The sequence below is a fragment of the Asterias rubens genome, chromosome 14, assembly GCF_902459465.1.
Source record: "Asterias rubens chromosome 14, eAstRub1.3, whole genome shotgun sequence".
NCBI lineage: Eukaryota > Metazoa > Echinodermata > Asteroidea > Forcipulatida > Asteriidae > Asterias > Asterias rubens.
In genome coordinates, this window is record NC_047075.1 from 595,594 (window position 1) to 618,795 (window position 23,202).

General features: G+C 37.8%; 2 protein-coding genes across 2 annotated transcripts; one reads left to right on the forward strand and one right to left on the reverse strand.

The window, feature by feature from the left end:
* The first annotated feature begins 550 nt into the window (after window positions 1-550).
* LOC117299100 (V-type proton ATPase subunit C 1-A-like) lies at window positions 551-8,117 on the forward strand. Its single transcript, XM_033782539.1, has 11 exons — window positions 551-629; window positions 1,434-1,642; window positions 2,084-2,169; window positions 2,606-2,792; window positions 3,036-3,134; window positions 3,277-3,345; window positions 4,110-4,202; window positions 4,635-4,728; window positions 5,345-5,442; window positions 5,829-5,955; window positions 6,229-8,117. The coding sequence occupies exons 2-11, from the start codon at window positions 1,434-1,436 to the stop codon at window positions 6,322-6,324; spliced, it is 1,158 nt and encodes a 385-aa protein (XP_033638430.1). The 5' UTR covers window positions 551-629; the 3' UTR covers window positions 6,325-8,117.
* On the reverse strand, window positions 7,420-22,797 carry LOC117299099 (26S proteasome non-ATPase regulatory subunit 2-like). The gene is made up of 19 exons (XM_033782537.1): window positions 22,684-22,797; window positions 22,174-22,230; window positions 21,504-21,668; window positions 21,000-21,121; window positions 19,731-19,967; window positions 18,918-19,076; window positions 17,716-17,860; window positions 17,287-17,347; window positions 16,894-17,150; window positions 16,260-16,387; window positions 16,051-16,138; window positions 15,198-15,360; window positions 14,756-14,857; window positions 13,562-13,806; window positions 13,045-13,213; window positions 11,217-11,438; window positions 10,417-10,535; window positions 10,129-10,243; window positions 7,420-9,554 (listed from the first exon to the last, which is right to left on the reverse strand). The coding sequence occupies exons 1-19, from the start codon at window positions 22,789-22,791 to the stop codon at window positions 9,487-9,489; spliced, it is 2,730 nt and encodes a 909-aa protein (XP_033638428.1). The 5' UTR covers window positions 22,792-22,797; the 3' UTR covers window positions 7,420-9,486.
* Between the last annotated feature and the right edge of the window lie 405 nt (window positions 22,798-23,202).

A 23,202-nucleotide genomic window follows, 5' to 3' on the forward strand; every position in this document is an offset into this window, starting at 1 on the left:
GATGACGTTTGTAATCACTCTTAAAAACCAATTATCCAGCATCAGTAGGCCTACATTTTCTCCATGAGTTGAACACCATTTTCTAGTTCTAGTTTAAAAAAAAAATTACAATATTTTTCTGAGATATTTAATTTGTTTGCGTGGGTTAAAAAAATAAAAGTGGGCGTGGCCAACGATAGAACCACACAACCCCAAAGCTGTATGGCTGGCACATATTTCAGCCATTTTTTCAAACATAATTTCCCATTTTGATTGATCACATGGTACAATAGATTTAGAAAACATGATTAAATAACACTTTTTAACGCAGAAAATGCAGAAAAGTCGAAGGACTGGTAATCACTTTGATCTTTGTGAAATACTGCATTCTAAAAATAGCCCTATGCTTTAACACACAATACCGCATCCAATAGAGTGAAAATAACATCGGAAATGTAATGTGTAGTCATTTCTGTCACGTGAAAAAAATGGAAGGACTGTTTTGAGTCAAGCCTTGTACGGTACCCTATTCCACCATACTCTGTTTATAGAATACAGACTTGAGGGACCAGTCGATATATTAAATGTTATTGCAACTGCTGATGGGTTGTGCTGCGTAAAGTTCGCTGTTTTTTCTCCCCCAAATCAAGGTGAGATTTAACTGATTTGACTTTTAATGGACGTATAATGGAAGTCCGTACAATTATTGACTATTATTCTTTTACTTTAAAGTTTTATGATAGAATAAAAGAGCCTCAAATATAATTTTTGTAAATGTCAATAATATTATGTTTCTTTCACCATCGCATCGGCATTTTTGTCACCAACCAAAGTTACCAATGATCCAATCCTTCTGCAATCATGGCAATGTTGTGTTCTTTTCTGATTCTCTGCTTATAATATTGCTCTGGCTGGCGTTTATCATTTATATATACCCTTATTTTTATGGATTCTTCCGAGTAATGAAGCAAGTAGAAGTAGACACCTATTTGTTCTAGTGTGTGTTCACTCTTTCTTGTTTTGACTTTTGTGTGTGAAGCGCAATGGTCATCTTTGTTTTGGTTTTTACTCGCACCCCCTTCTTCCACCAGTTCGTCACTACTCACGCGTTCCTATACCCATTGCACTGCACATAGTACAACATTATTCGGGAGTCACCGACTTTCTAAGATGAACTGTACTTGAAATTGAAGGAAGAGAGATAACAAACTTATTCAGTCATTCATTCAATCTTAAAAAGAAAAAATTAAAACCTAAACACAATATTGTTCTTATTGTGTTTCTTTTTATTATTGGAAAAGTTTCCGTATGGTGCCACCACTTTTTCATTTGATGTGAAATAATATAGTACCTAATTAACCTCAATGAGATAGGCCTATCCCTTTTTGTAAAAAGGGGTGAAAAAGTGATGGCGCCATACGGAAAGTTATCCTTATTTTTTATTTTATTTATAGATGAGTAACTTGACAGAGTTTTGGTTGATCTCTGCTCCTGGGGATAAAACCTGTCAGCAAACATGGGACAAACTCAACATGACGACATCCAAGCCCGCTCCGATGTCAATGAATCATAAGTTCACCATTCCAGACCTCAAGGTCGGAACATTGGACGTTTTGGTTGGCTTGTCCGATGAGTTGGGGAAATTAGACGCGTATGTTGAGAGGTAAGATTGCTTCGTAGCATCTGCAAACAATGTCATATAAAGCAAATAAGTGGTGGGAAGTCATCTTAGAAATACGGACTAGTGAAAGCTCTGGCGGACTAGTGAAATGACAAGCTAACTCAACTGGTCCTGCTGGACAGTCACTGAAAATGTCTGTGTCAAGAGGTGCATACTATCATAATTGTGGGTGGGCTCACAACCCTCGGCCGACCGCGCAAGACATGACAGAGCTCCGTGTCAAATGGCATGGAACTGCTTGGAGTCGATGCAAGGGATGCGACAGACAGGGTCAAGTGGAGGAGAGCCAATAAGGGGGAAGCAGGCCAAATCAAAACCGACTGGGCAACGTTCTTAAAATCAACATGATGATGATAATGATTTGGCCTTTTTCTGATTTCAGTTATTAATCAATGTAAAATGTTTTCCTTATTTTCTTTGAAGCGTTGCTCATAAATTGGCGCATTACCTTGGAGACGTTCTTGAGGATCAGAAAGATCTTCTTGCAGAGAATCTTACAGCAAGTGGAGGTATGTCTTAGAGTCTTAAATCATCCCCAATTGCCCCCCCCCCTTTTATGTCCCAATTCCTTTAAGTTTCAGCATATGCACCCTAAATTAGCCTTGTTATGTGGCCCCAATATGTATAAATTGCTTTCCACTATTGCCCCGCCCCCTACAGTCATTCCTATTATTCGCCCCCGTATAATGCCTCCTGAAATGACACTGATTCATATTTGTTTCTACAGCATTGCCTCCCTAATTTTGCCTCCATTATTGACCAGTGCCATTACCTTCACTATTGGTCCTTAGCCCCTAGTACTGTTGGACCCAGTATGTATTTTCTCTAGTATTGGCCCTCGTCATTGGCCCTAATCCCTAGTACAAATGCCTTATTATAAGCCCCTAGTTATTGATCCTAGTTATTGATCTACATTGATACTACACTTGTAAACTTTGACTACAGTGGAACTGACGACCTACATCACAAGATTCCAGTGGGACCTAGCGAAGTACCCGATCAAACAACCCCTTAAGAACATCGCTGAAATCATCTCCAAACAAGTCTCTCAGATGGACTCCGACTTAAAGACAAAAGCATCTGCGTATAATAACCTGAAAGGCAACCTGCAGAGCTTGGAGAGAAAGGCAACGTAAGTATGAACTTCTGACCTGTGACCTTTAACCCCTAAACAAGACCCACTCCACGCATTATACCATTTCACTGACTGACACTCAGACCCAGTCAGCTGTGTACATTTTACTATTCTTCTTACATTTTGAATATCGTACACATCTTTCAGTGACTGTTTTGATACTTTTGTATAACCTTGACAGCCCCTATTCAACTTGTAATCCTTTTGTAAATATCTTAAGATTTGTTTTTCTCTTTCTAGGGGAAGTTTACTGACTCGTAACCTTGGCGACCTTGTTAAGAAAGATGATTTCGTCACAGAGTCAGAGTACCTCACCACGCTGCTTGTAGTGGTTCCAAAGTAAGTACAATGCTCAAGAAATATATCAAATATGTTTTATGTGCATTTGACTGGCCCACAAAATGGTCTGTACAAAATGACTGATATAATTCATAAGTATTGGAATGATTGATTTTTTTTTGATTTTTTTTTTAATTTGTAGGCAATCGGTTCACGACTGGGAATCCAAGTATGAGAAGTTGGCTGATATGGTTGTTCCAAAATCAACAAGGTAGGAGACTTTTAACTCAGGCAGTCGCCTCCATGCCCCCTGGTACCCCTTAAAATGTTCCAGTTTCACAGAGGCCTCTTGTCATTGCGTTGGTACCCATTTTCCAGTTTCATGCCCGATACTTCACAGATGCAATGGAGGCAATGGGAGACTTTCTGGGACGATAGAGGGCAGCAGACTTACCGGGTAAATCCATTGTTCTCAGAATTATGCGCATGTTCAGAACTACGTAAACAATGGAAATTTACCCGGTATGTCTGCTGCCGCCTAGCGTTGGAAAGTCTCCTATTGCCTCCACGTGCCCATGAGACATTGCCTCGGTGCCTCGTCAATGTTCCAGTTTCAGACCTGATATATCTCAGAGACCTTCTCTCAAATATTTTGTTCTAATCACACTAAAGTCGGCCTCAGGTCAACCTACGATTTTCTTGCGGCCGCAACAAACCGTCTGAAACGCGCAGACAAAAGTGCTCAGGTCACAACAACTGAGAAATCCTCCTGACCTTCGGGATCACGTCGTACAAGTTGAAAATGTTCTGCTCTTGCGACTGTTAATTTTTTCGAGCGACTGTTTCAGATTGTCTTAAAATCATCACAGTTACGCTCAGGTCGTAAATAATCGCCGACTGAAAAGTTCCCAATGGTCTTAACTCAGGCGCAGTGTGATTCTGAAAAGTCAAGGTCGACCTGAAGCCGGCTTAAGATGTATGTATTAACTATCTTGATGTTGATGTTGCTGAATTAAGTTTGTCCTCTCTCTTTAGAAAAATCTATGAAGATGGAGAGCATGGACTCTTCACTGTCACACTCTTCCAGAAAGTGGTGGATGAATACAAATTACATGCCAGAGAAAATAGGTTTGTGTTCATGAGAAATTAATCCCCAGCCCTTTCTGTCATTAACTTACAAAGAAGTGCAACTACCTAGGTAATTAAACAACAATACTTATTCTAGTCATTGTGAAATCAGCAGTTAGCCTAGTAAGATTCAAACGGACAACCTTGTGATTGCAAGTTCTCAGTCTAACCACGGTGGCTTACTTATTATGTATGTTGTTTATATTATATTTCGATGTATTTTTGTATAAATGGTACAATTTTTAGTGTAATTTTTATATCACATATTTTTAGACACGCAAAACCAAAACGAATTTCACTGTACAAATATTTGTTTTTTACAAGTGACAATAAAACATTATTCTATTCTATTCTACATCTCTTTCTTATTACAGTAAGTAAAGAATCATTGAGTTCAAATTATGAATGGGTTTGTTTTTATTTTCTTTGTAGGTTTACAGTAAGAGATTTCACCTACAATGAGCAAGCACTGGCTGCTGGAAAAGACCAACTCAACAAACTAGCAGCAGATAAGAAAAGGCAATATGTAAGTAACAGCATTGTAGAAAGAAATTATAATTAGTAAACTTGTGGATACAACCATGTGTAAATCTCTTATGGGAGGATTGTTTGACCAGAGTAATATAAACATGGACTATCTTAAAGATGCCAGATTTTTGGCAGATTTGACCCCCAAAAAAAAGGTATTTTGATTGGGGTCGAGAAAGTTACAAGCTTTCATTTGAGCCATTGCTCGAAAAAGTCTGCCAATTATTAGTAGCAGTGAAAGAAAGTGCTCAAAATTAGTTTTTGTCGGGATCCCGACAATATATCACGTGACCAATTCTTATATGTTTTATAAGAAACGTTTTAAATTTTTGTCATGGTTCCTGACCATTAAAAGCAAAAGTTTAACTTTTTTTCGTTAGAGCGGGTGATACTCTTTGAAATACCATTCACTCAAAAAAATCTATTTTTTAATGTTTGGGGCCAAAAATCTGACATAGCATCTTTAATTCGATCTATAGTGCACGTCTACTACACCCCAAAAGACCAGAATACAGAACTGAAGTGTTTTATCATAATATTTTATCTTATCCTACAATGATGTGTGATTATTAGTTAATGATAATTGTTTGACTGTCCATTGTTTTGCTTTTCAGGGTCCACTGGTTAGGTGGTTGAAGATCAACTTTAGTGAAGCTTTTATGGCGTGGATCCACGTTAAAGCTCTCAGGGTGTTTGTGGAATCAGTGCTAAGGTAATTACAGACAATTGTTAATAATAATAATGGCTTTTTGTATTTAGGGCTGAAATCTGTCACTCAGTAACCCTAAAGACACTGTAACACTCAGTACCTGCAGGGTATGCAGAGCTACGTTGTGAAGTATGAGACCAATTGTATTACATAGCACCATTTACAAGGTGCTGTGGTGTAACATGCAGCCAGTCAAACCATGACACAACACACTGGACCTACAGCTTTACATCCCATCCATAGGACGCAGCAATAATGATCAAGTGTCTTGCTCAAGGACACAATTGTCATGACTGGGACTCGAGCCCACACTCTGCTGATCAGAAACACTGAGAGTCCTTGCCTTCACAACCAGAATAAATTAAATGAAATTACTTGTGCACATGCAGATATGGTTTGCCAGTCAACTTCCAACCCATGCTTCTTCAACCCTACAAGAAATCCCAGAGGAAACTTCGAGAGTCATTAGCAGTACTTTATGACCACTTAGACAGCAATGCTGGCACGGCTACGGATGTAAGTATCATAATAACAATTCTGCACCTCGTCTCATAACACTCGCTAAACATAAAGACCACATTACCCCATTCCTTCATTCTTTCCATTGGCTGCCCATCTTTGTACAGCTCTTGACTGGCACTCCCACACAAAGATATTCTATATATACAATATTTTTGTTTTGGAGTGCATTTCGGTGAATTTAATTCTGACTAAAGGATGTGATTGGATATAAGTCCAACCTGAATCGACCAATAGAATGACAGCATTTTCCTTTTGTTTCCCCCCTAGTCTGGTTATGACATTCCGGGCCTTATGATTGGACAGCAGGAGTACTACGCTTACGTCTACTATCCAATCAACATCAACTTCTGGGAACGGTTATAAGAGACCTATCGAAGCTCTGGACAACTCAGTATTGTGATGTAGTTGACAATGCTTTGGGAAGTTGTCATCTCTATACATTTGTATTTATCTGAAAATTAATATACGTGAGTATTTATAAAAGTAACCCTCCTACTGTTGGTGCCATTGGTCGCATTTTCGCAGTTGCAACATTAACTGTTTCGTTCAATAGCTTGTGATTAACCAATGGCCAATTCAACAGAATTAGTTATTGGTTATAGGCATTTTGATTGACCATTCATAAATGGCAGTAGAATGCAACTAGTAAGTGAAGAAGATGTGAACACAAGAGGGCGCTAGACTGACATGGCCCTGCTTGATCTAAATCACCAACCTTTGGTTTACATAATTATTTCCTGAAACTCCCCAGAAATATAAATAAACTCCAATTTTTATTCCTTTTGCTTTGGGGGTCGTGGTTGTTCTTATTTTATGGTGTGTTTTTACTTTTATTACAAAACATTTTCCTTCAAACATGCAATTTTAGAATTTATTAAAACCGTTTACATCAAGGCCAGGAGTCGTATATAGCTTACTGCTTAACAAAAGTACGCGGGGAACTGGTAACCTACTAATATGTATCAAATGGTTTTATGGCTGGGTTACCAGTTTAGTTTCTTTGCCCTCCAAAATGGCGGGTCAAGCGAATGTTAGCGTTAGTTTGGTTACGCCAAACCTACAAACGATAGTGAGGCCCAAGGTTTATCTTCTTACATTCCTTTTGCTTTTTTTCTCAACAATTTCTTCGATTCAACAGGACTCTTTTACTTTATTAAAGAATATCTTTGTAAACCATGGCAGCATTTCTCACATTACATCATTACATCATGTATAACATAATTTGTGTAAGTGCTGGCTCCAAAGTAGTAGTGTTTTATAAGTTTTAACAAGCATATTCTAGTTGTCTGCGTAAAAGACTACTCCATTTTTATGCTACTAGCTGCTTATTGAAGTGCTTACTGTAACATATCACTAGGCGAAAAAACAGTCAAGCAATGTGCCTGATGTAGCATTATGCTGAATAAGTTGTTTCTGCTAAGCAAATTGGAGCCAACTCAAATTTCACTGTTCTAATTCATACTTTCTTGTATTGTATTTCCGCCTTTCAAAGTTTCAAGTCGTACTCTTTTCTTTCTGAATTCCAGGTTTAGAACTTCTAAGTTGTCCTCCTTTTGTCGTTCATTATTTTGTTATTTAAACAAAATGTTTTCTTATTAATTGATATAAATATATGTATGATAAATCCTGAATTGGTGCAAATAGAAGTAAAACATAATTGTTGCGTCCCATGTGTTGATTGTAGCAATAATCCCAAACGGAACTACTTTTTTGTCAAGTCATTGGCTAATTAAGCAGACTTAAACGACTTTGGCTACAGCTATGTGTAGTGGATGCAGCTTCAGTGTTGATGAGTAGGCCATTTCAGTGGTCTGGCCATAGCCACAAACCGGACTTTTATTTAAGGGAGCTGCAACTTAAATTTTCTTTTTCAATTGGCAATATTTCTACATTTTATTCCCTAGGGGAAAAAAATCAAAATAACTTTGGATGTAGAATCTTATGTCAATATGAAATGAGAGCGTCTAGCATTGCTGTATCATTTTATGAAAATACCACAAATAACAGAGTTTTATAATCAATTCATATTTAAATAAGTGGTAAATATAATTAAATAAATGTTCAAATAAAACATCCACATGGTCGAGTGGTATCATGTATTAGTACTGAATACTTTGTGAAACATTGAAATAAAATGTAAATTGTGTATACAAATAGTTAATTTCTTGCACACATCTTTTTCATTTGTAATGCTTTAAAATCTTTATAGCACAAGGTAAACGACATGTGACCAATTAGAGTACAACACAAAACATAATAGTAAAAGAGTAAAAGTAGACAATAATTGTGACTTTTTACAAAGCATCCCTTCAGACATTTTATTATAACATTGAAAACATTGACAGTTATATTTAAAGAAGCTGGTAAAAGAATATTCAATAAATCTGACCTCATCGGGGTCACGTGACAGTCGGAAGATGAATACTATCTATGCTTCAAAACAATCTCATGAGAAATGGTCCACAAGTGCAGTTGTTAACATAAAAAAAAAAGATAAAAGTTCAAATAAACCTTCAACTTTTCTTTGTGTTGATGAAAAAAATGCAACTTGTATGCCACAGAAAAAGTTATTGACAAAATAGGGAGACCCCCAACAAAGGGCTAGATAGAAGCTCAGTTAGTAGAGCACTGGCACGTTAATCCCAAGGTGGTAGGTTCAAATCCTATTCTAGTCAATTGTTTTTCAATCTTAAACCACAGAAAAATTGTAAGACTGGGAAATAATGTTAAAGTAGTGCACTCCCACAAACGACCCCTTCCATGACATCACAAGACCCAAACAGCGCCCTCACTGAGGTCAGTGAAGAGCTATCATAGGTTGATAGTACAGCGCAGCACTGGTGTAATGTATGTTTCCAGTTTTTTACCCCAATTATGGTGACCAATGCCATAGGTCTATTACAATCATTTTCAATGTACTAAATTATTCATACAGTTTTATACTTCAAAACTTTACAATTAACATATCAGAATGGAATTGTTTTTTTCTGTTTTTAAAGTCAAGTGCATTACTTGACTGCAGAGCTCATAGAAAGCTCTATCGCAAGTGTAGCATAATCCCTCTATAAGCCACACCCACAAACTGACTCCACTGATAACCAGAAACCCATACAGCCTTAACACTGGTCCACTGGTCCACAAACACCTAAGGACCAGTCAAAAAGCTTCCCTGTTAAATATGAAATAAGGACTTGTGAACATGTTGGTGGACTTGTGACAACACAAGATTGTTTTAAGACAACAGGCTTCAAGAATTATTTGACAAAGACAATCACCCCAATTTCAGAGGGTACCAATATTTATGTTTTGGTTTTCTTCCTTTTTCCCCCTCTTAACTTTTCACAAGAAAAAACTGTGATTTACTTTTCAAAATGTACATTATGCTTTAAAAGATACCAGGTTTAAACTTCCAAGACAGTTTTTGTCATGAGGGTTCCTTTTTTTATTTTTTTAACAAAGTTGAGATTAATGAACTATCTGAGCTAGAAGAATGTTGACGGTGGATATTTTCTGAGGATCTTCTGATTACTGCTCAAAGTCTGGATTTTTCTTCAAGATGACGAAACCTTCAACGATGGGCGTCAGAGGTAAAACTGAATAATCAAGGTCAAGGGTTATTCATAGAAACAAGAAGAGACAAACACAAATTAATGAAGAAAATTTAATATTTGAGAAACCCTCACTTAATAATAAATGAACAGAATGAAAGAGTGAGTTGTTTAACAGCAAAACCACAAGAAACATCAGACCTCGAAATTTACATTGGACCACAGGCCCAAGGCCCGGTAATTTTACAATCAGGCCAGTAAACTCAAGACCAGACAAGTCCTCAGGTCTTATGTATAGTTTAAGTGTTTACTATGTAGATAATTATGAGCTAAAAGCCCTGGGTCCAATTTCATGGCTCTGCTTACCACCAAATTCTGCGCATGCAATCACCATTCTCTGCTTACTGTGCAAGCGCCAAATTTCTGCGTAAGCGAAGAATACCTAGTAACGATTAGTACGCACACGCACAAGCAAATATTCCCTGCTAACCCATGAAATATGCTTGACATAAGCGCCAATTCTTTGCTTACGGTAAGCAGAGCCATAACAGTCGGCCCAGCTGTCTTGAAGATCTTTTGCCCAAACTGGAGCTCTGGTTCAATGACCATAAAAGGATACATTCTTCCGTTGCAAGTTCAGCCCTCTCTCCGTAGGCGAGGAGTACCGGTGTAGTATGTGTTTGGAACCCTGTAATCGTCTTGGGTTTACCAGCTTGACCGACTACATCTACAGCCTAAGGGAGATAAAATAAAAAGGGTTATTCAACCGAAGCTTCATACCTGCGCAACTCAATACACTATGGGGACAACACTGACAATAATAATTTCACTTATTGTTTTTGCTCAAAATAACAATGACAATTGAATAAGGATTAAATTTAGATGATCATAATAGATAGCTTCATACCTGACCAACTCTGACCTGGACCGGGGAAGGTCGTAGTTCATCATCAAAGGTCACTAACATCCTGGGTCGCATTGCCGACACCAGACCATAGAGAAGATAGTGAGAGCTTCGGAGTATTGCTGCAAAGAATAAACACAGAGGAAATGTGGTTGGCGTCGGGGTAAACAACTGGTTTACAAGTCAACAGTTTTTATAATTTGGCTGGGAGGAATCTGGCTTACAACTGGTATCCTGACATATAATATAAACAAATTATGCAAGTCGCCTGACACACAAGGCCTGAAGGCCACTTCAAGGTGTGGGCTACAATTATTTTTGTCCAGAGGCCATTGCCACCTACTCCTAGGGCTGAAACAGGGTTACCCCCTTTTACAGTCCATACGGATGAAGGCTTGGGTATCATCAATCCGAAGCCTGGCCAATAGAGCAGAAAGCACTACCTCCCCAATTTTACGTAGCAAGTGTCACGACCGGGTTTCAAACCCACACTCTGCCGATCAAACACCAGAGCTTGAATCTGGTGCTCTGAACCGCTCAACCATAACACGCCACAATGGCGCCAATAATGGATAAGGCTAGATTACACTAGACTTGGTTTAATGCTATTTTTATACAAGTACACAATAGAAACTACACTGCTTAAAAATACATAAACATGAAATAGTAACAACTAAGAAAAATATAAATGCTGTGCGCTTTGAGACGCCCATCCGGTGTGGTAAAGCGCAATATAAGAACTCAGTATTATTATTACTGACAAGTACATTTCAAAAGACATTTATGCAGTAATTTTCACTTACTTTTCTTGACGTCCAGAAAGCCGACTAGTGTAGAGAGTAGACCGGCCGTAGCCACCTGGCTCAAGAGTTGACGGTCACTATGGTATGGACAGAGGGTCAATGTACCCTTCCCTAGATGGGTCAATCCTTGAGCTATGCGGACCATGAAGAGATTGGACGCATCTTTGTAGTGATATTGTGCAAGCTGACGAAGCATCGCTGCTAGGCGAGCGTTGTTTGTTCCTGAAAAGAAGACAATTGCTTAATTATTCAAAGTCTGTTAGAGTAATCAAGCGCATCGGACTTAAGTTCTGATGACACTTGGGTTCTCCAATAACATTAATAGTAATACTAACCACATAATAATAATAATTGTAAGAAAAATAATAACAAACGAGCCAATTCTAAAGTATGCTCTTAGGAGCTTTAAATAAAACTATGCTTAACCCTAAAAGAAATAAAAGAGCAATAATAATTAAAAGCATTTTAAATCTCTCTACTTAGAAAACTAAATCACAGCGCTTAAAAAAATATTTAGTACAGGAAAATAAATAAATAAATTAAAAATCAATTAGTACAATCAATTTAATTCAAACAACATTTATTTCCACATTGGTGGAAAAAAGGGAGAACAAAATACAAATTTAGTACAATTATATCAAACACAATTAAGAACTGATTGAGAAAAATAATTAGTGAAAACAAAAAATAATAATAAAAATGTAACAATATAATGTAATGAATATGGAACAAACCAATATGGGGGCAGTTACAGAAGCCCATAAGGCTTTTCTTTTGAAATGCCCACTGACAAATACAAAACAAAACAAATTACAGCAATCAATCAAAAATTAACAGTTTAACTCAAAAATAAATTTGTTGAATGAAAATAGTTATAAAATAAAAAGAACATCATTGAAGGTGATGTAATAACAATGACTTGAAGGAGTTTTGAGGAGGGAATACATGAATATTATAAAACTCTACAATTTGGTACAAGGTAGGAATGCATACAATATTAGGCCGAGTAAAAAATAAAATATGTTTCACGTCCGGACTTTTCAAAAAGGGAGGAAGAGGGGCTTTTTATTTTTTATTTCAAGATGGCCGCCATTCTTTGTAAAAAATGTCAAATATCCATTGTTTTTTCTACTGCTGAAATACACAAAACATAAATGAAACAATTTAGTCGAGGCATTCAGACAAGACATTCAGATTGTTTTTGCTGAGATCATATAAAATAACCCTATTAAAAAATTAAAAAATTAAAAAAAAAATTAAAAATGTGCATAAAATAAATAAAAAAATAAAAATTTAATAAAAAAGAAGCGGCCTGTAAAAAGGAAGCGGGCGGGGACGCTAAACATGTTTCTTTATTTACTTGGCCTTAATATATCAAAACAAGAAGTGTCGTTGTGGCAGGAGATTCTGTCTCTCCAGGGGGACACACATCGAGCAGGAGACAAAATCCACCGACACCAGTATCCATCAAAATATGTTCAAAACATAATTTACATAGAAAATGCTTCAGAGAACAAATTAGTTCAGTCTCTAACATGGGAGCAACATTAGAGAGTGATCAATTATTTTTAGGGGCATAGGAAGTATGAGAGGAACACAAATTTCATGATAAGCAATCCAAAACAAACTCAAACTAGTTCATAAAGCTGTTAAGCAGTAAATTCTGCTAAGCAAATTTCTTGGATAAGCAAGAAATGACCGAGGTACCAGTCGCAGCAATGGTAACTTTATAGTGCGCTGTCTGGTAACCTATTTTTGCTAAGGGAGAGGTTTGGTTTTGTGCTAAGCAAATTATTTGTGCTTAATGAAATTGGAGGTTCAAACTTACCAGCACCGACGATACCCATGGCGAAGATTGCATTATGGGCGACCTCAGCGTCTGTGTCATGAGAGAATTTACTGAGAGTGTCTAGAATCTGAAGCTGTGGATTGGACACTGAGATCAGAGCGAGGGCCAGGGGAACCGCTCGACGGATAGATGGCTCTCCATAACGAAGCTGAAATAAAATGAGAATATCAGTTAAAACACATTGGATTGTCGAATGGTTTCAAATGGTCATTCAGAAGCAAGGTTGAAGAGGAAGAACAACTGCAAAAACCATATCCATATCAACAACAACAACAAGGATCATTAAATAGAATATAATGCTCGCATTCAATAATATCCATAGCAATATTTTGCAAAGCTCTAGATTGGCAAAGGTCGTGGGTTCGAATCCCACCCGAGTAATATGCCTGTGAATTTGTTCACAGAACTCAGGAAAGTACTGAGTATACAGTGCTAACACACATCGGTGTATGGGTAAAACAAAATAAGATTTCTGTTTCGTTAGTAAGAAACTCACAAGATGTCCGAATGATCGTAGCGCCATCTCAGACCCGATCTCCTCCCCCATAGCAATCAGAGCGATTCCCAAGACGGCCGCGCCCTGATGAGCGGCTAGATCAGCCACTGAGTCTTCACTTCCTTTATCTTTATCTTTATCTTTCTTATCAGCTTTCTCATCTTTCTTCTCTGTCTCTGCTTTGGCCTCGATGTGCTCGCTGCAGATGTGAAGGAGATGCTGTATCTTCAAGACGTTCCCAGTTCCTGAAGACAAAAAGTATTTTTTATTTTTTTTATGCTGGCTGAAAAATAGTTCTACCTGCCAAATTTTCTTTGATAATGATAATAATAAGCAGGCGAAAGTGAAGGTAGTTCCAATGGTGGTTGTAGCGATTGTCACCATTCTGAAAGCACTGTGGGAAACAAATGTGAGGATAGATCTGTTGCAGAAGGCGGCGCTTATGGGAGCAGCGAGGATCCTGAAGAAAAACACTTGAGATCTAAGGCTAAGAGATGTAGCCCGACTCAAGGAATTATACTGTGATAAGATGATATAATAATTTACAGCGTTCATAAAGAGTATTATAAACCACAGACTCCTAAATAGGCTTAAAAATAGAAGTGAAAGCTAAAACATAAACATGATGGAATTAATAAGTGCCTATATCTTTGTTTTATATATAAACATCCTACAGTTAAGATTCTACAATTAACAGCACCAAAAAAAATAAAACTTTATTGACATTAGAAAACAGGCCAGCTGCGACTATTAAAATTGATATTTTCATACACAAGATACTAATATTCAATATGTAGTTGACACAATCAGGGTATAACCTGATAGTATAATAGTAGAGTGTCATGGCCGAGTGGTTAAGAGCATCGAATTCAAGTTCTGGTGCGTTTTCACCGGAGTGTGGGTTCGAATCCCGGTCGTGACACTTGTGTCCTTGAGCAAGATACTTTACTATAATTGCTTCTCTTCACCCAGGGGAATAAATGGGTACCTGCGAGGGTAGAGGTTGATATTGTGAATGAAAAAGCCTTTGGAGCGATATAAACTGTTGCCCAGGTTGTATACTCCCAAGGGAGCTGAGAAACATTAAAAAGGGATGTTATTGGCCCTATGACCAGGGCACTAATGTAAAACGCTTAGAGAATTAAGTGTTAGTTATTAGGCGCTATATTATTATTATTATTATTTATAACTTACCTGCGTATGCACAGATGTCCACTAAGATCTTAGCGAATTGTTTGAAGGGTTCTGGGAGAACATCTAATGTAGCTAGAGTGGCCTCAACTGCTTCTTGCTTTCCTGTTGTCAAATCAAAGGAATATTATTTCAAATAATACTTGAAGGTTTGCAGGGTGAAAGGATGATAAGAAATAATTTTGCAGTGACACCATGTACATAAACCTCCATGATGGTGGTTCTGGGAAGAACTGGAGGACTCAATGTTTCGGACAGTAAACTCTGTCTGTCGTCAGTAAACGACTGTATTCAAACTGGGTCTGGGGTTGTAAGGGGAGAGTGTGGTGAGCCAGTTATCATTCAGCAGTCTACTGACAACGGACAGAGTATTCTGTCCGACCAGTGCTCAAAATTCAAAATAGCTACCCCCATGACAAAGGTTTATTGTACGGAAAGAACTAACCTAAGTACGTCAGGCCGAGGCCAAGAGCCAAGTATCGAGCGAAGGTGTCTTTCAATTCCAAGGATGTCTTTTCCATCATGGTCTGGATAATGGTTGAGCTGACTTCACCGTTACATGATCCGACTGCCATCATGCCTGCCGATAACGCTGTAATGCCTACCACCTGTATATAGAATAAGTAGTCATAACGCTGTAATGCCTACCACCTGTATATAGAATAAGTAGTCATAACGCTGTAATGCCTACCACCTGTATATAGAATAAGTAGTCATAACGCTGTAATGCCTACCACCTGTATATAGAATAAGTAGTCATAACGCTGTAATGCCTACCACCTGTATATAGAATAAGTAGTCATAACGCTGTAATGCCTACCACCTGTATATAGAATAAGTAGTCATAACGCTGTAATGCCTACCACCTGTATATAGAATAAGTAGTCATAACGCTGTAATGCCTACCACCTGTATATAGAATAAGTAGTAGTCATTATTGTGTAACGGTGTGTTGTAGCCAATACAGATGCATTATAAGTACAATATGATAGCAGATACAAATCAATTTAAGAGACAACCAAGGCTCAATTTCATGGCTCTGCTTACCATAAGCAAAGAATTAGTGCTTAAAGAAGCAGGGTATCCTACACTGATGTCAAGCATATTTCAACGGGTTAGCAGAGATTTGAGCTTGCGTGCGTCGTACTCCATGCTACTAGGCATTCTATGCTTACAAAGCTAGCGCAGAAATTCAGCGTTTGCACGGTAAGCGGAGAATGGTGGTTGTAAGCACAGAATTTAGCAGTAAGCGGAGCCATAAAAATGGTCCCCATTTTCTTGTGAACTGTTTCCCTTACCTCCATACTGGATTTACTGTCACTCATCGCTGGGAGGATTAGACTCAGAACATCCTCACGGTTTGAACCTGCATACGCCAAACCCAGCCTGAAATGAATGGTTTCAGAAGTTAATATTTATTATTAAGAATTGGAATACAATTAAGAATTGGAATATAAATATACCAGTGACGTATCATGCCTTTTCACATACAATACACAATACATACCCAAATATAGCACCAATACGCATAGTGCTGTTAGCATGAAGAACGTAGTCAGACAGTAGAGCGAGGGCAGGATCACACTCATTACGCACTCCAGAGTTGACGATACCACAAGCCAAGAGGGCGCCAGACTAAAGATTGAAAAGAAACGTAAACAGATAAAAGTATCGCTCTCTCTATAGTGACTTGATTACACTGACATCAGGAAAACAATCCACAAGACCTCAGGCTCAAAATATTGACTGGACCAGAATTGCTTTTAGGCGACCAGAAATCTTCCTGCCGCAATTTAGTATGCATTTCAATTTAACTGTTTTTATTTCTAAAATGCCTTCTAACTTCATGACTCTGTAGAATAAAAATCCACAGGCAAATCACTCGGGTGGGATCCGAACCCATGACCTATGTATTGCTAGAGCAGATGTCTTACCACTAGAACACTGAGCTAGCTTGATTGCTAGCAGCAGTTTGAATCCTATGTGTTGGCAAATCACTCCGGTGGGATTCAAACCCACGACCTTTGTATTGCTAGAGCAGATGTCTTACCACTAGAACACCGAGCTAACCCGGTGGCTAGAGACAGTTCAAATTTTTAGCAGCGGATACCGCAACGTAAATCTTAGCACAAATTATTTACCTTGATATAGTCTTCACCGGAGTAGAGATATTTATCAATCTGAGTCAAGCCTCCATCAACGTCCCAAAGCAGTACCATCCCTAGAGATGCAGCCGTACTCATCATACCATGCTCCTTGTTCTTATAAATCCACACGTTGCCGTCCTCTGTGATCAGTTTGTCTTTACCGAAGCCAGCGTTGACAAAACCGTTTACGAACGACGCTGCAAGGTTCTGTCTGGCAGAGTCGACCTGGGAACCTGACGTGCCAAATGGTCCTGGAGTAGAAAAATAATAACAGACAAATTTGATAATCTTCTAAAATAATATTTTCTCTTAAAGGCAGGTATACTTTTAGTAGTTGTCAAAGACCAGCATAATAAAACAAAATGAAAGATGGAATCCAATACTTACGTGTGTTTTCCAAGTGACTTTTGTAAATGTCTTCAGGAACTTTGGGGTCCATGATATCAAGCTGGTTAAAAAAATGAAATAATGATTTTTAAATTTTACACTTCACATGAGTAAAAATTGCTTTTTGGATGGCTTCTGACTGGCACCCCCGAACAAACATATCGTCGAAAAGGGGAGACTGCCAACATAGGGCTAGACAGCTCAGCTGGTCGAGTGCCAGCACATTAATCCGGAGGTTGCATGTTCAAATCCCGCTCTAGTAATTTTTTTGTTCAACCCAAAACTATTTTAAAGTTTACCCCAAGACAAAGATATTGACCACAAAGGGAGACCACCAACATAAAGGTTAGATAGTTCAGTTGGTAGAGCTCTGGTACATTAATCATGTGGTCATAGGTTCAAATCCAAATGAAGTATGTTTAGACGTACCTCACGAGCTAGAGCTAAGAAGTTGATATTCAGTTGACTGTTGGACATAATCTCTGTCAGATCATCAAAATCTTCTGTCTCTTCGTTGAGTTCCAGGAAGATCTGTTGGGCACCAAGCATGTACGCCAACTGCTTCTGCGTTAAACTATACACAAAAGAGAATCCAAGAAAATTACAATAATAATAATAATAATTTTTTTATATGGCACATTTTACAATAACTGTATCAATGCCCTTGACCTGAACGTTGGGCCAATAACATTCCTGTAACCTTTCTCAGCTCCCTTGGGAGTATACAGCCCCGGGCTGCCATGGGGCTCAAAAGGCTTTTTCATTATACAATATCAACCTCTACCCTCGCATGTACCCGAAATATTAACTCTTAAGCAGGCATGATATTTGACCCTTGAAAAAAAAGTAGCAACAGTACAAAGGTTTTTATAGATCTTTAAAGGACATGTCATGTGATAGCTGAGCGGTCAAGCACACAGGATTCAAGCTCTAGTGTTTCTGATCAGCAGAGTGTGGGTTCAAGTCCCAGTCTTGACACTTGTGTCAATTCATTTCAATTCAAATTCAATATTGGTTTATTTTCATATAAAAATACAAGACCAAATAAAAAGTCATAGACTAATGGCATTTGGTTAACAATAAAATTACATCAAAAATATATGTACAAGTTTACATGATAAAACAATAATATTAAAAATATTACTAGAGTTAAACAGACAAACAAGAATTGGGCAAACAGCAATGGACATGAGGGGGGATTTGTGGACACAAAATAAAAACAAAACAAGGGAGTTTAAAGCAAACCAGCAACATTCTGTAGGCAAGGGAGATTTGGACACAACATGAGCACAAAGGAAATGAAACGGAGCTGTTATCATGAACTGATTGAGTTAAGCATCTGGAGCATTGAGGGGACTGGCGAGTTTTTGTATCTCTGAGTTTTTATCTGAGGACGTTCTAGTTGCCTGGTGTTTCTTAAGCAAGACACTTAACCATTATAACTCCGTCCTTCGGATGGGACGTAAAGCAGTATATATTGTGTGTTGTACAATGCCATACAAGAACCCAGTTACACTTATCAGTAAGAGAATGGGTTTGCCCTGGTGTTTCTGGATGTGGCTGCTGAACGCGTTGCAGCACCTTGAAAACCCATACGAGGTGCTGCATATTGAGTTGGTCTAAACATTTACCTGTCTTTGCATGTTGTGAAGATGTCTTCGACAAGCTCCATATCATTTAGTTGGATCGCCAATCTCATTGCTTCTGGGTACCGGTTAAACTTGCGGAAGATTCCGAGTGCCGTTCGTAGTAGAATAGAATCCTCTGGTTCTGGAACATAATTCACACAACTGAAGGAGGAAATCAATAAAGGACAGAGTTATGAACTATTTATGATTGTCTATAAAATATTCATGAGCTTCTAATGAGCTTTTTCAAAGCCTGGGCCAAATTTCATAAAAACTTGCTAAGCACAGACAAATCTTGCTTAACAGAAACTGGTTAACCTAAACAAAATCTGATAAAATATAAAAGTAATTTGAAGAATTTGAGGTACATAGGGTAACTACAGGGCTCGATTTTAACAGAGCACTAAGATTCATCTTAAGATGAGTTGTCAAAATCACCATAGTGATTTGTATTGTGACATCACACTTTGCTTAGCAATTTGGTCACTGTGTTTCAGTGGTTAGACTGCAGGACAAGCAATTACAAGGTTGGGGTTTGAATTTTACCAAGCTAACTGCTGATTTCACAATGACTAGAATAATTATTAAAATCTAGCTTTTGAGCTATAATTTCTTGATTTGTGCAATTTATAATCATAGACAAACCAATGTTATAAAAGAGATTGGCTGTTGCCAACTTGGTATTTATGCATTTATATCCCCTTGTGGGAGTTTGCAGAGTTCCCTCGATGGGAAGATCATATAAACAAACAAAATTGATACACATCTTCAGATCACTCTTAGCTCCTTGAGAAACATTTCCAGTTTAAACCTCACCTTGTAAGATACAAACAGACTCTCGGGAAGGCGTTCTCATCCACAAACTCCTCCAAGAGATCAAGTTTCTCAATCTCCATAAGAAGATCGCAAGCTTCTGCCTCAGCGTTATGCTTCATGTGATATGGAACAATCTCCCGAGCCAAGGCCATAAACTTATCTTTGTCTTTCTTCTCTTTCTTCTCCTCTTCGGTGTCGTTTTCAGTCCAGACTTGGCCGATTTCACCGGCTAGATGTCTGTTAGGAAGAAAAGGGGATTGTTTGAAAGGCGGTACAAGAAAGTTTTTGAAGTATGGTACATTGGTTTTTGGGCAAGAGTTACAACAGAAACCAGTTTTAAGATGTTACTCCAGCTTCTGGCATGCACCCCCAACAATGATATTAACAAAATAGGGAGACCGCCAACAATATGACAAGATAGCTCAGTTCGTGGAGCACCAGCCATTACTCCGGAGGTGGCAGGTACAAGTCCCACTCTAGTCAATTTGTCTTTATCCAACCCAAAATTATCACACACAATTTTTTTAACAAGCACTAAGGGAAAGATTTATACTCATTTTTCTTGTGGGTAATATTCAATGGAATTGAAAGATATTTATAACTCAGTGAGGTGTTATTATTCAAAAACATAAGATCGCCTGACTTGTAAGGTCGTAAGTTTACTGGCCTAAAGGCCCGGTCCCACTGCAGCGGTATTAAACGATAACGATAACGACGCAAAGAGAATGCGTTCCATTGGTTGAATGAGCGTGTGCGTATTCTGGGTGGAGCAATTCGACCAATAGAATACGTTCTCTTTGCGTCGTTGTTATTATCGTTTTCGTTATCGCTGCAGTGGGACCGGGCCTTAAAGCCATTGGACACTATTGGTAATTGTCAAAGACCAGTCTTCTCACTTGCTGTATCTCAACATATGCATATAATAATAAACCTGTGAAAATTTGAGCTCGATTGGTCGTCGGAGTTGCGAGATAACTATGAAAGAAAAAAACACCCTTGTCACACAAAGTTGTGTGGTTTCAGATGCTTGATTTCGGGACCTCAAATTCTAAACTTGAGGTCTCAAAATCAAATTTGTTGAAAATTACTTCTTTCTCGAAAACTACTCCACTTCAGAGGGAGCCGTTTCTCACAATGTTTTATACTACGAACCTCTCCCCATTACTCATTACCAAGTAAGGTTTTATGCTAATAATTATTTTGAGTAATTACCAATAGTGTCCACTGCCTTTAACGCTAAAATCTGTAAATTTCAAGTCCCAGACTTACCTGACGTATTCATGTCCCCAAGTTCCTATGTCCTCTTTCGATCCTAAAAGACGGTAGTTTAGACAGTCTCGATTATCGCTCATTGTCATTCCCAAGACTGAGATGATATCTGCACAAAATGTCTGAGATTGGAAAAGAAAAAGCCAGCGTTAAATAAGGTAAGTAGATTAAATAGAGTAAGCATATTTACATAAATACTAAGCACTACATGTTTTTCAACACTTTAATTGCAAAGGAGAAATTTGGGGAACCCTTGACAAGTGATCATATGGTGTGCTAGCTGGTAGCCTGTTACTAAGAAGAAAGGGTTAGCGGCCAAAATGCCATATTAGTTTTGGTTGTCACTGGTGTCCCAATATTTATTTTTTACTTAGACTAAGGAAAAGTGTTTTTGATCAAGAGGAAACAAACCTAGTTGCTTCTTTTCAGACAGTCTATGATCAAGAGAGCAAAAAAAACTTAATTGCTTCTCTTCATCCAGGAGTGATTAGTTCATGCCAGTACCTTATTTTCAGTGCGCTTCATCTTCTCATAGACTTCTTTGATTGTTCCATAATGTTTGCGGAGAAACTTGAGGGGTTTAGGTACAGAGGTCATTGAACTTGTTGAGGCTCGTATCATTTGACGAAGCTGCTCCAGCGCGGGTTTGTAGAGTGTGGTATCCTTCTCCTGATCAAGTGAAAGCAATATTTCAAAAAATAAAAAATTATTGAAGATTGAAATTTGTTAAATACTGAATATTTAATTCCCAGAACAGGCATGGAGTTTCATCTTTGATAGGGCAAGGTTATTTTCATTTTGTGAAAGGTACTTCCATTGGAAAATCTTAAAGTCTATGGGAAACTTTTTAAAAGGGCACCAAGGCCAAGACCAGGGGCAACAGAGGCCATCCTCTCCTGCATTTCATGGGGTAGCATTTCACGGCCTGGTACAACCTGTTTTAAATAACTTTAATTAATGCTAATTTCACTTTAAGTGTAATTTCGGGGAGGACAGATGGCGAATCCCATCTCTCAGTGATGAATTGTTGATAACTGCTTTAGAGACAATTGTAATTGGGCGTTTTACCGTTTTGGAAAAATGCTACCAGAAATTCAAGCGTGTCCCACTTTGTGAAAAAGTTTACATGTGCTGAGTATCTACAACTTATTGGATTGGAGATTCACAAACTTACCGTCAAACGTTCCACCAACATGGTCAATTCCTCTTGTAGCTGTTTATCTTCCTCAGACTAAAGAGAAGAAAAAAAACATAAATTATACAATTTTTTTGAGGCGAGTTGTTTACTTTTTCACTCAACAAAACCAAACCATATTTATTTAAATTCAAAATTAATTTAATTTTTAAACATTTACAGAACACTTATTTATAGCAATTTTTTCACTTAAACGAGTGGAAAAGTGACCGAAAGATCTCGCATATTTTCAACATGTTAAGTCATAATACATTGCAGAAGGATGAAGTTTAGCAAATGTACCTCATTGTATCATTAGCGTAACTAGTTAAAGTCATTTGTTTCAATAGCGTAACTGGTCAAGGTAAAGACACATGAGATCCTTGATGACAAAGCAAGTTTACCTTGCGCACACACAAGAATAAAAACTCGTTCAAACATTACAAATATTCCTGTAAAGTCTAATCAACTTCAAACCAAGTGAACGTCTAATTTCGAAGTTAAATTTACCAAATCTGCATCTTTGTCATCCTCGATTTTCTTGCCATATTTGCTGTCTTCCTTCTCCTTTTTCTCGTTCTTCTTTTCAGTTTCAGGTGCTTTCTTCGTGTCCGCCATGATGATAAGTAAAAATAATGTCGCTTGGTGGCGCTATTCAAGTCCCATGGAATGTGATTTATTTTATTTAAAAATTAAGTATTGAAACGTATTGCCTATAAAATCAGCAGAAATAGTTTGTATGAATTTGAAAAAAAATGCTCAATTTATTAATTGTTTTACTTTAATAATAAATATTAACTATAAACAAAAATATAAATTTTTGCCTGACTTATGTGACTACTCATTTTTTTGGGATGGGGTGGCAACCAATAACGACCGTCATCCATTTTAAGTCAGAACTTCTTATTCTTCCATTGTTTTATAAAATGATTTATTAAAATGTATAAACACTGAATACAGACTAAAATATAAAGATTAGATTTAACTCGTTTTAATTATTCTAGGTTTTTAGCCATTTCAGTTTCATTA